Raw genomic sequence first — 12,624 nt, forward strand, 5'->3', positions numbered from 1 at the left:
ATTATCAAAATCACTTGAACCTAACAAGCCTACCACACTCAGAAGTTATCTTAGTTTAAAAAGCTCAGTATCTAAGAGCATGCCCAGACAAAGAGGGTGGCGGAGAGAAGTAAACAAGAAAATGGCCTGGAATGGTAAGCCTGCTATGGACTGAACTAATGGAAAAGGACCCACTTCAGGGCCCATAAGGACACCAGTTTCCAGAGTCTAAAAGCCTTTGGGAGAGCACACAGTACATACAAATGCTGAGTTTGTCTGCTATGTAGCTGAGGCTGTCCATAAACACCTAACCCTCCTTCCTCTAAAAACTACCTAAGAATAAAAACATTGCATCTTCAAGAACAGCTAGAAAGTGTATCTGAACAACTAAAGTTCATGCTTACCTCATGATAAAAAACACTTACAGGGGGAAAGAGAAGCCACGGGAAGCTGATGCTTGGAAATAAAGTTCAACAGGAACTGACTGCTGTGCCATCCCCAGTCTGTTTCTGCAGGACTCTGCGCTCACCCAATCAGGTGATATAACCTACCTGCTGTTCCTTTCTCCACTCAAGGGCACTCTCTTATTGGGGATTTCCTGTGATTGCTTCAATAGGGCTTCCCCAGTTGATTTCAGTAAGCTCCTGATTTAATGATAATTTACTATCTATAGGTTACATCTTGCTATTGTTATATGTTACTTGCTATTTTAATACGAATTTATGCTTGCGATGGCTATTGCAGACCATTCTCCTGACCATAAAGAGTCCCTGAAACTGAGCTCATGTCATCAGGCTTGATGCAAATACCTGCACCCAGCTGCTTGCCTGTCGTACAGGTATGGGAGTCCGTTCACTCCTAGCATACGGGGGTCTGAATCAAGATTATCAGGCTTGGAAGCCATCATCTTTACCCTCTGAGTCATCTTGCCAGCCCCTACTCTTACTTTGATAAAACTTAGTTTTAAAGGGGCCTGAAAATGTAGCACAGTTTATAGGGTGATTGCCTGGGTTTGATTCCCAGCTCTGCATAAAACCAAACATGTTGACATATATTAATTATCCCTTTGCACTTGAGGTAGAGGCAAGAAAGATCAGAATAGCTTCAAGGCCAGCTTTGGCTAAACCCAGTCTTAAACAAAACAAAACAAAACCAGAAAAAACTTTGAGAGTTTTTTCACATAGCCTCTTAATGTCAGTCTTCAAAAAGTCATTTGGATTCCTATAATTGGTACTATTATAATTGAAATGCATTTAAAAAAAATCAAACCTTATTTAGGTAGGAAGTTAGAAAGTTATCTTAAAATGTTTCCTAGATATAGACAGTTCATCCAGGTTTAATAAGTGGTAATATCTCTGGAGAATCTGAATGTGAAATCTGAAACTCACTCTTCATCTTTTTATATACCTGTTACATTAAAGTCCTCCATCTTTGTACTATACATGTTGGGGGTTTTACTCAAATGTGATTTTTTTCCCCTTGACACAGGTCTTGGTATATAGCCTAGGCTGACCTCAAGCTCACTAAATAGGTTAGGTTGGCCTTGAACTCTAAGATCCTCCTACTTTAGACCAAGTTCTATGCTTACAGGCCTGTGCTACCATACTGAGATGACTTTATAATAACACATAATTAGTCATTTGGAAAATAGGAGTTTCCTAAGCAATACGAATCTAAATGCTAATGTATACCCTTATATAATACATATTATATTTATTAAAATAACACTAACCTCATGGGGAAATACTGTAAGTTTGAAAAGCTGTCAAGTGCATGATAGAAATTTCTTTAAATTCTTGTTTTAGTTGAAAGCTGACTAAGTAACATGTTTGCATTTGTAATAAATACTGTGGGCTGGAGAAATGGCTCAGCGGTTAAGAGCCCTAAGGCTCTTAACCAGAGGTCCTGAGTTCAATCCCCAGCAACCACATGGTGGCTGCTCACAACCATCTGTAATGGGATCTGACACCCTCTTCTGGTGTGTCTGATGACAGCTACAGTGCACTCATATACAAAAAATAAATAAATACATCTTTAAAAACAAACAAACAAATACCGTAAGTTATTTCCCTTGCAATACCAGGCTTACTTAATTATTCTGTGAAAACACCCGCCAAGTCTAATCAGTTTGTAGTGACTGCTTTGATTCCTGCTCAGATGCCAACAGCTTTACCTACCATTGCTTTTCTGGCACCTGTGGGAATTTAACAATGAAAATGGTAAAAAATAGCTTTCCTATTACAAAAGTAGTTTTGACTTCAGGGGTCCTTCTAGAGGCCAATAAGTAACAGACAGTTACCTGTTTCTTCTGTTCAGTGGGGGACAAGCATTTGGCACCAGCCTTCCCTGCTTCCTCAAAAAGGCTGTCAACAAAATATTCACAGTCCTTTTGTTGATTATCATTGAGGGGTTGACTGTCAGGAGGTCCTGTTTCACAAGCCCTAAAAAAAATAAAAAAATAAAAAAATAAACAAAAATTAAGTGTTGTTACCTCTAAGTTAATAAATATGTTATTAAATCTTTGGGGAGGGCTAACTTTTTGCTGTGTATGGTACCTTTTATATTTTAGGATATCTAACAGGCCATGTAGTATTGATAACAAGAACAGTGTGGAAAGGCACAAATGATAACAAAGTAGAGTTATACATATGTATGAAAATGCAAGATCAAAAACTCAGGTGACACCAGATGCTGGCGAGATGTGGAGAAAGAGGAACACTCCTCCATTGTTGGTGGGATTGCAAGCTTGTACAACCACTCTGGAAATCAGTCTGGCAGTTCCTCAGAAAATTGGACATAGTACTACCGGAGGATCCCACAATACCTCTCCTGGGCATATATCCAGAAGATGTCCCAACCGGTAAGAAGGACACATGCTCCACTATGTTAATAGCAGCCTTATTTATAATAACCAGAAGCTAGAAAGAACCCAGATGCCCCTCAACAGAGGAATGGATACAGAAAATGTGGTACAGTTACACAATGGAGTACTACTCAGCTATTAAAAAAAATGAATTTATGAAATTCCTAGGCAAATGGATGGACCTGGAGGGCATCATCCTGAGTGAGGTAACCCAATCACAAAAGAACTCACACAATATGTACTCACTGATAAGTGGATATTAGCCCAGAAACTTAGAATACCCAAGATATAAGATACAATTTGCTAAACATATGAAACTCAAGAAGAAGGAAGACCAAAGTGTGGACACTTTGCCCCTTAGAATTGGGAACAAAACACCCATGGAAGGAGTTACAGAGACAAAGTTTGGAGCTGAGACGAAAGGATGGACCATCTAGAGACTGCCATACCCGGGGATCCATCCCATAATCACCCTCCAAACGCTGACACCATTGTACACACTAGCAAGATTTTGCTGAAAGGACCCAGATATAGCTGTCTCTTGTGTGACTATGCCGGGGCCTAGCAAACACAGAAGTGGATGCTCACAGTCAGCTATTGGATGGATCACAGGGCCCCCAATGGAGGAGCTAGAGAAAGTACCCAAGGAGCTAAAGGGATCTGCAACCCTATAGGTGGAACAACAATATGAACTAACCAGTACCCCGGAGCTCGTGTCTCTAGCTGCATATGTATCAGAAGATGGCCTAGTTGGCCATCAGTGGAAAAGAGACCCATGGGTTGTGCAAACTTTATATGCCTCAGTACAGGGAACGCCAGGGCCAAGATGTGGGAGTGGGGGGGGAGGGTATGGTGGACTTTTGGGATAGCATTGGAAATGTAAATGAAATAAATACCTAATAAAAATAATGTAAAAAAAAGAAAGATAACCATATTCATTATCAACATGAATATAAAAATTAATTATATCACAAAAATCTATATCACATTATGACAAAATTATGAGAATGTGAGGAAATCCTTCTCATACATAAATGGTAGGGAGAGCAATAAAAAAAAAGAAAGAAAATGCCATCATAAACCTTCGTAATTTAAAAATTAATTTAAATCGGGAGTGGTGGCGCACGCCTTTAATCCCAGCACTTGGGAGGCAGAGGCAGGCAGGCGGATTTCTGAGTTCGAGGCCAGCCTGGTCTACAGAGTGAGTAGTTCCAGGACATCCAGGGCTGCACAGGGAAACCCTGTCTCGAAAAACCAAAAAAAAAAAAAAAAAAAAAAAAAAAAAAAAATTAATTAATTTAAAATCCTTCCATGCTAGATGTTCATTATTACACTATTTGTGTGCATGAGTATGTGTCTATGTGTTCATGTGTGGAAGCACTTGTGGAAGTCAGAGAACAACTTGTGAGAATTATGGGGACTGGTTTATTCTTTCTACCACATGTGTCTTAGGATCAAAGTCAGGCAACAAGGGAGCTATCACATTTACCTCAGAATTTAAAAAGAACTTTTTAAAAGAGGTCAAAGGAGGTTAGAAAGATAGTTAAGAGTATCTACTGCTTTTATAAAGGACCTGAGTGTGGCAGCTCACAGCTAAAGCTCCAGCAGCTTTGATGCTCTATTCTGTCCTCTGAAGGCACCTGCTGCACACACATGCAACGTTCCTACAGACACAGAACTAAATCTTTGAAAAACACTTTTTTAAAGATTCATTATTAAGTAACATTTGTTCACCAATCTCCACTTAAAAGTGCTATAATTACCAAAAATATCTTTATAAAAGCCAAATGTACCCAATACTGATCCAAAAGCACAAAAAGTACATGTTTTATTTTTGGAGACAGGGTCTCATGTACCCCAGACTGGCCTCAAACTCTCTATGTGGCCAAGGATAACCTTGAACTACTACTACTATCTCCATCTACCAATTGCTAGGCTTATATGGTACTAAGGACTGAACCCAGGGCCTAATGAATACTAAGCAAAAACCCTATCAATTAATGTATATGCCCAGTCAAAAGTATGCTATTTCTGAAGAGTTCAAAATAACTTTTTTATCACTCCACACCCCAACACACACATACATGCTCGGCACGCACACACATACACACACATCCTGGGACTCTAAACCTGTGCTTTGTGCTCAGCTTCTAATGACTTCAAAAGGGGTTACTTTGTACTTTTTAATGCTGAAACTAACAAACATTCTTTATTGCCAAGGACCAGCACGGGAAGGGGTTCTGAAAGCAAGGGTGCTTGGGAGTAGGGAAAAGGACTGGGAACTCAAATCCTTTGGTCCTAGCTGAAGGCCTACGTTCTGCTGAGATGGCTTTCCAGACTGCGTTCATGTTCACACACCCCCACCCCCTATGTGTGTTCTGTTCTTCTCTAGACAGTTTTTTCTTGCTATTCTAAAAAAAAAAAAAATTATCTCTGGTCTAATCTCTGGTTTCAGTTAATAAAAATTATAAAATTCTGACCAAAGTCAGAAAAGGTGCTATAAAAAATTCTCGTGTGCCACCACGCCTTTTAATCCCAGCACTTGGGAGGCAGAGGCAGGTGGATTTCTGAGTTTGAGGCCAGCCTGGTCTACAGAGTGAGTTCCAGGACAGCTAGGACTATACAGAGAAACCCTGTCTCGAAAAAAAAAACAAAAACAAAAAAACAAAAAACAAAACAAAACAAAATTCTTGGAGCTTCCAACCAACTCAGAAATCCTGTTAGAAAAAATTACCGAGGAGCTGTTTTTGTTCTCCTGACATTTCCAGACTGCTCAGCTCTCTCTAGAGAAAAATTCTAAAATCTGCAATTGCTTTCTGCAAGCGTATCTCATGCAGACCAAAAGCCCAGTTTGGTTTTTTTTCTTTCTTTCTTTCTTTTCTTTTTTTGGTTTTTCGAGACAGGATTTCTCTGTGTAGCTCTGGCTGTCCTGGAACTCAGAAATCCGCCTGCCTCTGCCTCCCAAGTGCTAGGATTAAAGGCGTGTGCGTGCCACCACGCCCGAAAAGCCCAGTTTTTAATTTACATATCAATTGAGTTATTTATCCCAGGTTCCCTATTGATCATCCCATGAATCAGCATCCTAGGACCCCAGTCCTTTGATCCTTAGGGGACAATAAGCAGCCATTTTTTTCTTAACATTGCAAAACAATCCAGAGATCAGCCTGCCTCTGTAATGCATAGGTGGAAAACTATCTGGGTAGGACCAAGCCCTGAAATTACTATTTTTATGGCACCTGGGCCTTGGACTCCTAGAGTCTCAGGCTAACCTTGAACTTGGGTACCTGCCTGTATTTGTACCTGCCTATCTTTGTATCTTTCTGGCAAGCTGGCTCATAGTGTTGTTACCTGTTTCTTTAGATTCCTGAAGCCCCTCATAATTCACATTGCATCCTTATATTTTTGAATAGTTGAGAAATTATATACCCTTGAATTCGTGTTTTTAGAATTTTCTTTTCCACCGCCTTAAGGGCTGTCCTGAAGGCCCCAGCATTTAACATTTTGCTAGAACATTAGCCACACCTTTGACTCCCAGTTTCTTATTACCTTAACAAGAGTATATTCCTCAGAGGAATGTGAAACACATTATTGTACAAACAAGCCTTACACCCAATGTAGCCATCCTCATTCATATCTGGGCCCTGTCCCAGGGGCAGGAACCATGACATTCTGTCCCCACCAAGACCTTGCTGGGCTAGGCACTTTATCTTTGCACACTCATGAGGATATCCTCCACTAATGATTACTTTAATAGCCCACTTTCTTTTCTATTTGTTTTTTTTCAAACTGACCTCATGTAGCCCAGGCTAGCCTCAAAATCTATATAACTGAGGCTGGCCATGAACTTCTGATTCTCCTGTCTCTACCTCCTGAATACTAGAATTATATATAAGCATGTGCCACTCTACCTGGCTTTTGTTGATATTTATTTTGAATTTGTATAAAATATATAAAATATATTATCTAGGATTTTACTTGTAAGAAATGGATCCTGAGCTTTTGGAAGTTAGGCACAAGATTTGTAAGAGGTGATGAAATATCAATTTGTTGTACCTCCCACTGATAGGAACTCTAAGAAAGACACATTATTCACTCATCCTGCTGCCAGCTCATTAAAGATTCACAATGATCCTAGAAAGTATTTTAATCTTTTTTTTTTTTTTTTTTTTTTTTTTTTTTTTTGGTTTTTCGAGACAGGGTTTCTCTGTATAGCCCTGGCTGTCCTGGAACTCACTCTATAGACCAGGCTGGCCTCGAACTCAGAAATCCACCTGCCTCTGCCTCCCGAGTGCTGGGATCAAAGGTGTGCGCCACCACACCAGGCTTAGTATTTTAATCTTAATAGATGAAGAAAAGGCTAAGTAATTTGCTTACACAAGGCTTCTGTTCTTATCACTATGTCAGACAGTCTCTCAAATAGTCATCATTATATCGTTATTAAAATGTTGGTACTGGGCTGGAGTTGGCTCAGCAGTTAAGAGCACTGACTCCTCTTCCAAAGGTCCTGAGTTCAAATCCCAGCAACCACATGGTGGCTCACAACCATCTGTAATGAGATCTGACACCCTCTTCTGGTGTGCCTGAAGTCAGCTACAGTGTACTTACATGTAATAATAAATAATCATAAAACAAAAACAAAAAACTGAGCTTTCCCCTCAGCTCTGCCTCCACTTTGTTTCCAATTCTTTACATGACTTCACTTACTCATTTGTTTAAAAAAACAATGTTGGTCCTCAGAGTTGGGGATACAGCTAGGTTGGATATGGCTCACTCACAAAGCTCTGCATCTGATCCCCATCGCCCAGGTATGCAGGGACTGTGATAGTGAATCTCAGCTCTCAAGGCAGAGACAAGTAGGAGTTCCAGGCTAACCAGGGTTATGTAGTTGAGTCCCTAGTTCAACAAGTAAACAATGAAAGGGCAGGTGTTCTAGATGATGAGATGGTTCATACCCACGGTAAGGCTTTAAGTTAGATTCTTTTTACTTCCCCAGATCATTCTTTCTCCTATAGATACGATTAAAATTATTAGTACTTTGATAGTAAAGACTGGAAGATCAGAATTTCAGGGTGACCCTTGGGTACATAATATGTTCAAGGATAGCCAGGGCCATTGTGAGAGTGTCTCAAAAAATAAGCAAAGATGCAGATGCCACCACAAATGGCCCTGAAGATTAAATGAAAAAGACAATAAAGTTGGAAGTGATGGTGTACACCTTTAATCCCAGAGGATCTCTGAGTTTCAGGCCAGCCTGGACTACAGAGCAAGTTTCAGGGCTAGAGATCTGGTATTGAAAACCAACCCTTACGCACAATATTTTTGTCCACTGTGTAAAGGTTATCTTTGTATTATTCAAATGCTGATTTCTCTGCCCTCCCATCACATCCGGTTTCAATATAGACATGGATTTGTTATGTTTATTCTTAGAATCTCAAGTCTGGCTGGGCAGAAGAGGACATCTACCAGCCAAGAGAGAGAGGGAGGGAGAGAGGGAGAGAGGGAGGGAGGGGGGGGGCAGGAATACAGAGAAGGAGAGGGAGCAGGAGAGGGAGTAGGAGAAGGAGAGGGAGAGATTGAGATTGGCCACGGGGAGAAAGAAACAGTTCTTGGAAGCCTTGATAGCCACTATTACTTGGGAGCATAGCTAGGAAATAGCCAGATGAGCTTAGATTTTACTGCCCAGGTATTGAGGTAATGCCTGAAATAAACCCTGCTTTCTCTGTGTAGTTATTAAAGGTAAAGAACTACAGCAGCTGGTTCATTCACTTTTTATGTTTATATTAAAATTAATTCATTCTATACCAAGCTATAGGAAAACCTCTACAAAGTGAGTTCCAGGACGGCCAGGGCTATACTGAGAAACCCTGTCTCGAAAAAAAAAAACAAAAAACAAAAAACAAAAAACCTCAAGAAAGCACTGTAAATAGGTAAGATGAGGCAATAAATAAATAAATAAATAAATCAGGGATTGAAGACCAGGCTAAAAGATTATAGTCAGGGTTCAGTAAGTTGGTTTAGCTAGAAAAAATACTTTCTGGGTAAGTTTGAGTTCAATCCCCAGAACCATACAATCATGGAAGGAAGGAACTTGACTCCATGAAGTTGTCCTCTGACCTCCACACATGCATGTAGACATATATACACGAACATATGTATGTATGCATACACACACACTGATAGTAGTAGTAGTAGTAATGGATTTTATTCAATAGCAATTTTTAAAAATATAATCATAAGCCAAGCGGTGGTGGTACACACCTTTAATCCCACTCAGGAGGCAGAGGCAGGTGGATTTCTGAGTTCAAGGCCAGCCTGGTATACAGAATGAGCTCCAGGACAGCCAGTTCTACACAGAGAAACCCTGTCTTGAAAAAAATTAATAAATAAATAAAAATTATATATAATAATAATACATAATATAATAATATATAATATATATAATTATATATATATATATTTTTTCATACCCTGGCCTTGTGCTGTAAGCCTGTATCTCCAGCTGCTTAGGAGGCTGGGACAGATTTGCAAATTCAATGAATGTGTGGGCTGCAGAGTGAAAGGACAACCTGAACAATTTAGTAATGCTCTGCCTCAAAAAAACAAAAGGATCTGGGAATGTAGCTCAGTAGCAGGGTGCCATCTTTGTATATGTGAGGTTCAATCACTACAAAAGAAAGGAAAGGAAATTAAAGAGAAAAAGTAATCATGATTATAAGAAGGAAGGCCTCTAGGTACAATTAAAGGAACAAGCTTTTACTACAACTATTCAATGCAGCTATGAATAAAAACAAACCGCCCTCAAAATATATTACTATTGCTGGGCACTGGTGGCCACGCCTTTAATCCCAGCACTTGGGAGGCAGAGGCAGGCGGATTTCTGAGTTCGAGGCCAGTCTAATCTACAGAGTGAGTTCCAGGACATCCAGGGCTACACAGAGAAACCCTGTCTCAAAAAACAAAACAAAACAAAACAACAACAACAAAAAATTACTATTACCAATTTGTGGATGTGGTCATGTATATTAAAAGCTTCTTTACTATTTCTGCCAGTGACATGCAAGAAAACCAGAAAGAAAATAACAAAGGCATTAACAAATTCATTGCTTGACTTAACTTACCATTCTTCTTTTATACTGTCAAGATTATCTACTTCTTTCATTCTCTTTCTGCACTGCAAAAGTTAAAAGAAACAAAATTAGTTTTCAATAGTATCAAAAAAAACTGAACTGACCAAATTCAACATGGTCATTTTCATCTAAAACAGAACAGAACAGTACAGAACAAAACGCCTAGCAGGGTGTGGTATTATGTGCCTGCAATCCCAGCACCTGGGAATCAGAAAGGATGATCTCACGTTCAAGGTCATCTTCAGATAGATTGCTAACTACAAATATGGGCCTTGAGAAAGACCCTGTTTCAAAAGATAAAAGAAAGCAAGCCTTTAACCTCATCCCTGGGCAAGCAGAAGCAGGCTAATCTCTATGAGTTCTAGGCCAACTGGAACCACATGAGACCCTGTCACAAACCAAACCAAAGCAAAAGGACACAGGCTGGAGAGGCTTCTCAGCAGTTAACAGAACTAATTGTTCTTGCAGAGGACTAGGGTTAGATTCTTAGCACTGACTTGGCAGCTTACAACCACCCATAACACTAGTTCCAGAGTTATACCCTGACTTCTGAGGGCACCTGGCATACACATGGTGTATAGACAGGCATACTTGTGAACAAAACACTCATTCATTTTTGAAAAAATGTCCCACAAAGACACCAATAATAATATTTTAAAGGGCTTTTTTTTTTTTTTTTTTTGCTTCCAGAGGGTCTTTTTCTGTTCTCTATATATGCTTCCTCAGATCTGCCCCCACTAAACACTGTTAACTGCTAAAAATAATGATATTTTGAAGGGTGTTTTGGGTGTGCGCGCACTGTGTACACACATGAAGGCAGGTACGTGGTGGCCAGAGGCGAATGTCAGGTGCTTTTCTAGCTCTTTTCCCACTGTATTTGTGCAGTGTGTGTGCAGGTATGTATGCAATGCTTGTGGAGGTCAGAGGGCATTTTCAGGTGCTTTCCTCCTCAGACACCATCATCCTTATTTTACCAGGTAGAGTGTCTCCCTGGAACCTGGGGCTCATTGATTCAGCTAGATTGGCAGAGCGGTGAACTCCAGAGATCTACTTGTCTCTGTTCCCGTAGTGTTGAGATTATAGGTGTCTACCACCATCACGACCAACTTTTATGTGGATGCTAGAGATTCAAATTCAGGTCCTTGCCAAAGAAATGCACTTTATTGACTAAGCCATTCTGCAGCTTCCAGAAGTTTTCCATCAATTTGTTTCTTTTCCTGAGATCAAGTCTCTCTACAGAGCCTGTGATGGCCTGGAATGAGAGTTCCAAAGACCCTCATCCCCATTCCTATCTTCATTCAAACCAGTAAACACTGCTGTCAAAGCAACCTTTCTGAAATACAGATCTCATCTTTGGACTTTCCTACTGAACATTCCTCTATGATTCCCAAAAACTGTTGTTAGAATAAGGTCCAAATCCTTTGGGCTCTTTACATATAGCTCTTTATATTTTCCATAGCTGCAATTAATAGGTTGTAATAAAAGTACGTTTCCTTGAGCTGGAGAGATGGCTCAGTGGTTAAGAGCATTGTCTGCTCTTCCAGAGGTCCTGAGTTCAATTCCCAGCAACCACATAGTGGCTCACAACCATCTGTAATGAGATCTGATGTCCTCCTCTGATGCATCTGAAGACAGCTACAGTGTACTCATATACATAAAATAAATAATTCCTTTAAAAAAAAAAGTATGTTTCCTTAATTGTACCCTAGAGGTCTTCATTGTTATGATCAGTATGACTATTGCTGAAATAGTCATATAATTATTATTTCAGCTACTTCATACAGCTATTACACGTATTTATTTCATGCAATAAAACAGAAAATATTAATATAGGTATCATGTCCAACAGGTATCTCATTTCCACCCACAAAAGGGCAGGCTCACAGACTGGATCCAAAATTGAGTCTAGGCCCAGCTCAACCAGGGCTACAGGAGGGTTTCTGGAGGTTAGATAAAAGCCAGCATTCCTCAGGAACTTTTAAAACTGGTTCCCATCTGCCAAAAGGAATCATTTCCCTTACCTCTGACAGAAGGGACATATGACTCCACTGACATATCTTGTGGCTGCATATCAAAGCCCACGAAGACCTCCAGGCTCCCTCAGTCCCTCCCTCTCCTCTTGCTCTCTAGCTACTCGCTATTCTATTCTCCCTTGTCTTGTAGATAGCCCTGGCCATGTCCGTTTCTCTTTCTCTCAGCTCTGGATCCTTTCACATACCTCTAGATACCTTCTAGATATGCCCCCTTAGCCGTGCCATGAAGTAGTCATTCCAGTAGCTTCTTTACTGTGCCTCCTTGAATGCAATAATGGGCATCAACAAAGACACTCAACCCCTAAGGTAACATTTTTCCTCTATAATAGTTCTGAAAAAGGAAAAGACTATTCCTAAATTCACAACATTACATAAAAAGGTGATATGTTTCGTCTGGCCCTGATTTTCTTCACCACTCAGTACCCTTCTGTTCTCCATACTCCAGATGCTGTGAACTTTGCATTCTTGGAAGCCATCCTCTTAGTCTCTGTGGCATCTATTTCCTTTGCATGGACCCTTCCCTCTTTAAGAAGTCAACCTTCTCCTAATTCCTATTTACCTATAAAACCTCTGCTCAAAATAAATCCACTATTAACACCTTATCACAAATAGCTTATATTTT

The 12,624-nt window shown here is 40.0% G+C and overlaps 1 protein-coding gene across 1 annotated transcript in view; it reads right to left on the reverse strand.

Moving 5' to 3' along the window:
• The window catches only part of Ubxn2a (UBX domain protein 2A), a 30,740-nt gene that overhangs the window by 15,446 nt on the left and 2,670 nt on the right, over positions 1 to 12,624 (reverse strand). Inside the window, exons 2-3 of the mRNA NM_145441.4 lie at positions 9,961 to 10,013; positions 2,279 to 2,420 (exon numbers count right to left, since the gene is read on the reverse strand). Of these exons, the coding sequence (NP_663416.1) occupies positions 2,279 to 2,420; positions 9,961 to 10,001 (183 nt within the window). The 5' untranslated portion in view covers positions 10,002 to 10,013. The remainder of the gene's footprint in view (positions 1 to 2,278; positions 2,421 to 9,960; positions 10,014 to 12,624) is intronic.

The sequence above is a fragment of the Mus musculus genome, chromosome 12, assembly GCF_000001635.26.
Source record: "Mus musculus strain C57BL/6J chromosome 12, GRCm38.p6 C57BL/6J".
NCBI lineage: Eukaryota > Metazoa > Chordata > Mammalia > Rodentia > Muridae > Mus > Mus musculus.